The 4,495-nt window shown below is 43.3% G+C and overlaps 1 protein-coding gene across 1 annotated transcript; it reads left to right on the top strand.

Annotated features, from left to right (window-relative positions):
• The first annotated feature begins 1,063 nt into the window (after nucleotides 1-1,063).
• On the top strand, nucleotides 1,064-3,541 carry LOC129728546 (uncharacterized). The gene has a single exon (XM_055686991.1). The coding sequence runs from the start codon at nucleotides 1,064-1,066 to the stop codon at nucleotides 3,539-3,541; it is 2,478 nt and encodes an 825-aa protein (XP_055542966.1).
• The last annotated feature ends 954 nt before the right edge of the window (nucleotides 3,542-4,495 follow it).

Below are 4,495 nucleotides of genomic sequence, written 5' to 3'. Positions count from 1 at the left end.
TTACTTCCACAGGCGATTTTTATGGTTTTGGGTGTTTTGGTAATATGCCCCGAAAATGGACCTTCCTGAATTGATTCCACTACGGCTTCTAGAGGCCATAGAATCAATAAAATAAAACAAGGTGAAATGCCATCCAATATGGGTACTTTCGAAATCGGGATTGTTAAGTAATCGTAGTATTGAAATAGTTGTATAATAATTGAACATCCCAAATTAGTACAAAATCAATCGACAATTACGATAAGAAGCAGATCGAATAAAACCAAACTTAAAGCTAATACTTTGACTGACAAATTAATAGTACGAAATCCAACATAAAATGGACCTTCGAACCGGATGTGATATCCGATTGCCAGTCAAAGTGTCGAAGTCAAACTCTGTTCGCTAAAGTGCGAAAGTCGTGTCACTTAGTGATTCCAATATCGACCGGGAGTTGAATTGTACAATAGACATACCGCGGACCGTAGTGCAAACGCTGGTGGGAAAACGTAAAGAATACGGGTTATACGTAAAATAAATCGACATATAAAAGTGATTTCCGCATAGTTCGGTAAAAATTCCGTGCGAAAAAGGACGAGTAGTCGCTGAAACGAATAATTGTTGCCCACGTGTGAGCAAACCGCGTGGCTTGAAATGTGTAGCCTACGTGGAATCGTAATTTTGGCTTGCGTAAGCCTAACAATAGACGGTAGTGGACAATAGACCCCAATCTGAATAGCCGAGGCAGTAAATTGCAGCATCCCGCGTGCACGGAATATCTGTAAGTAGGAAGCGAGTTGAAGCACTAACCCGATTAACAAATTGAGTATTGGCGAATTTGCGTATTTTGAGAGTTTTGAGCGCGTGGTTGGACGATTAATGCTAGTATTAACCCGGGTGAGGATATTCTGCATGCGATTAGATAAAGTCCAGTTGTTCGTTGAACCAATAGATCGAATTTCGGCTCGTAAAAGCGAGTATCAGATTTTGATTGCCTTTTGGTGAAAATTAAGCGTGATCAAGCAGCAATATGACACCCAGCTTGAGATCGCTCAGTAAGCAAGAACGCTTTTGCAGAGATACAATGCAAAATGTGTTAGCTTTCGTAAGAAATTACAACGAGCAGAGAGATAAAGATCACCTTCCCGTGTGGCGAGATCGTTTAGAGGAAACTTTTGAAAAATTCCAAAGCAACCGTTTGCAAATGGATCTTCTTGAGGAAGATGCACAATACCATGATGCTACATCGGTGCAAGGAGTTGACGAAACCGACGGCGATGGCGATATTTTACTCAAAGCTGAAGCTAGTCGCAAGGCGCGTGATGAATTTGAGTTAAATTATGTCATGGCGAAAAGTTTTCTTGTAGCAGCGGAACGTAAAGCCAATCCTACCCCGCCAACCCAGCAACTTGTTAATCCCTCTACGTCTACGATCGTTCGCAATGCTGAGCCAGCCATTTCTAAAATAAAGCTTCCTGAAGTTAAACTTCCCACTTTTGATGGTTCTCTCACTGAGTGGCTTACTTTCCGGGATACCTTTAAAAGTTTGATAGATTCTAACCCTCAACTGTCGGATATCGATAAATTCTCCTATCTCGTGGCGTCATTGTCCAAGGATGCGAAACGTGTGGTTGAAGCTATAGAAATTACAGCAGCTAATTATTCTGTAGCCTGGGAATTATTGAGCAAACATTTTGACAATAAGAAGATGGTGGTGAAAGCTTATCTAGATTCTCTGTTCGCTGTGGAACCCATGAAGCGAGAATGCTATGAGTCGTTAGCCCGGTTGATAGACGACTATGAACGTAACCTTCGAATGGTCGAAAAAATGGAGATCGATACCAAGGGTTGGAGTGTTTTATTGGCTCACATGGTTATTGCGCGGCTCGATTCATCGACACTGAAGCAGTGGGAAAATTACAATTTATCGACAAACGCTCCTGAATATGATAATTTAATTTCATTTTTACGCCGTCATACCACTGTTCTACAGTCTATCGCACCTGGAAAGACGCGAGCTAACGATCTCCCACGGTCAGAACCAAATCGGTCGCAAAAACCCCGATACGGTAACGTGCATACCGTTATGAATGCGTCCACGAAATCTTGTCCATTTTGCAAACAACCTATACATTCGCCTTTCAAATGTGAAGCTTTTAGGAACCTGCCGGTTCCTCAACGATTCGAATTAGTGAAACAAAAATCGTTACGCATAAACTGTCTTTCGCCAGACCACCAAATCAAAAATTGTTCCTCTAGCGCGTGTCGCGTTTGTAGCCAGAAACATCACACAATGCTACATCAACAAACTAGCAATCGTAACTCAAATAATGTCCAAATTCCAGAACCACATACCAATTCGCTCAATTCCGGTAGTTTTCAAACGCAATTACAAATCGCCAAACACACTCCAAGCAGTCCGGCTACAACTTCCTCGCAAGCAAATCCTACAAACAATCAGACTTCGTCCACTTCACTCAGCCACTGCTCCACGTCCGCCAATTTTCGCAAAATTCCGTCAACGGTCCTTCTTCAGACAGCTATAGTGAAGGTGTTCGATAGTACTGGTTACTGTTTATGGGCGAGAGCGTTATTAGATCCCGCATCACAACTTAATATCATTTCGGAATGCTTCGTGCAACGGTTAACCCTGCAGAAAGTAAAGGATTATCCTGTCATCGGAGGTATAGGAAAGACTGAAGTTGTCTCCACACACTCTCTCGTAACCTGCATTCAGTCTCATTGCACGGATTTCAATGCTGACATCAAGTTCCATGTGCTCAGTGAAATTACCCGTGAGTTGCCGTCTAACTATGTAGATGTATCTCAATGGAATTGGCCGAAAGATGTTGTCTTAGCAGATCCTAAGTTCAACGGTCCAGCTTATATGGTAACAGGAATGGAAATTTATTACGATCTTCTTCTTGATGGATTTATTCGTCTGGGTCCTGGAAAACCGGTTCTGCAAAATACAGTGTTCGGTTGGGTCGTTTCTGGAAAGGTAGGATTTTCTCAGACCGACCAAGAGAAATTCAGTCTTGTCCATGTTTGCAACCTAGAATCGATTGAAAAGCAGCTTGCCAAGTTCTGGGAACTAGAATCGTGCCAATCCTCCAGTGTCATGTCGGTCGAAGAGACAACTTGTGAAGCACATTTTGCGGATACTACGACCAGGGATGAATCAGATCGCTTTGTTGTGGTCCTGCCAAAGAAGCCGTCTGTTCTTCCACTATTGGGAAAATCATATGAAATTGCCAAACGTCGCTTTCTTTCACTGGAGCGTCGTCTCTTAGCCAATCCACCTTTACGGTCAGCATATTCAGAGTTCATTGACGAATATCAGAAGTTGAATCACATGAAGCCAGTGGGAGAAGAGATGCCATCTGAATCTAGTTTAACTTACTATTTGCCACACCACTGCGTGGTTCGCCCAGACAGTATCACTACTAAACTTCGCGTCGTATTTGATGCATCTTGTGCCACGGACACTGGCATCTCACTGAACGACGTACTAATGGTTGGTCCAGTGATACAAGATGACCTCATCTCAATTATCTTATGATTTCGCATGCATCGGTATGCGATTATTTCTGACGTAGAAAAAATGTACCGTCAAGTTAAAGTGCATCCCGCATCACAGTTAAAACTCTGGGTCTCAAATGGGAACCCGCGTCTGACAAATTTGGCTTCCAAGTCCCTAAGTGGAACACCGCGACAGTCATCACTAAAAGAATCGCCCTATCTGACTCTGCTCGTCTTTATGACCCTTTAGGACTCATGCAGAATCTTTGGAGAAACAAGAAAGACTGGGATGAACCACTTGAAGCAGAACTTCAACAACTCTGGCTGCAGTTTAGAGAGGAACTTGCAGAATTGGGTAGTCTAACTGTACCACGTTGGGCCTTGTCCGTTTCCGATCCCATCAGCATCGAAATTCATGGATTTTGCGATGCCTCAGAAAAGGCATATGGCGCCTGCATATACTTACGCACTGTTGCGGTTAATAAAGAATCTGTCGTTCGTCTACTGACTTCCAAGTCCAAAATTGCTCCCATGGGCAAACGCAAAAGGGAGAAGAAAATATGCTTACCACGGTTGGAACTTTCATCAGCGTTGATCCTAAGTCATCTTTATCAGAAAGTTCAAAATAACCTGAAGACAGGTATGAAAAGCTTTTTATGGACTGATTCAATGATACCATACATTGGATCTCTGCAACACCCTCACGGTGGAAAACCTTTGTCGCCAACCGTGTCTCTGAGATTCAACACGCAACGAACGACGGAATCTGGGCTCATGTTCCCGGAATCGAAAATCCTGCAGACGTCATTTCTCGGGGAATGCTGCCCACTCAATTAAAAGAAACGCAAATGTGGTGGGAAGGCCCACCCTGGCTACGCCAATCAGAACGATTTTGGCCTCCGCTAGTTCGCACGGTTGCTCAAGAGTTTCCAGTTGAACAGCTAGAAGAAACAACTATTAGCCTACCGGTGCAAGTGCAAGCTTCATTTTTGCC

The sequence above is a fragment of the Wyeomyia smithii genome, chromosome 3 (genome assembly GCF_029784165.1).
Source record: "Wyeomyia smithii strain HCP4-BCI-WySm-NY-G18 chromosome 3, ASM2978416v1, whole genome shotgun sequence".
Taxonomy (NCBI): Eukaryota; Metazoa; Arthropoda; class Insecta; order Diptera; family Culicidae; genus Wyeomyia; species Wyeomyia smithii.
This window is presented reverse-complemented; position numbering and strand designations above follow the sequence as displayed.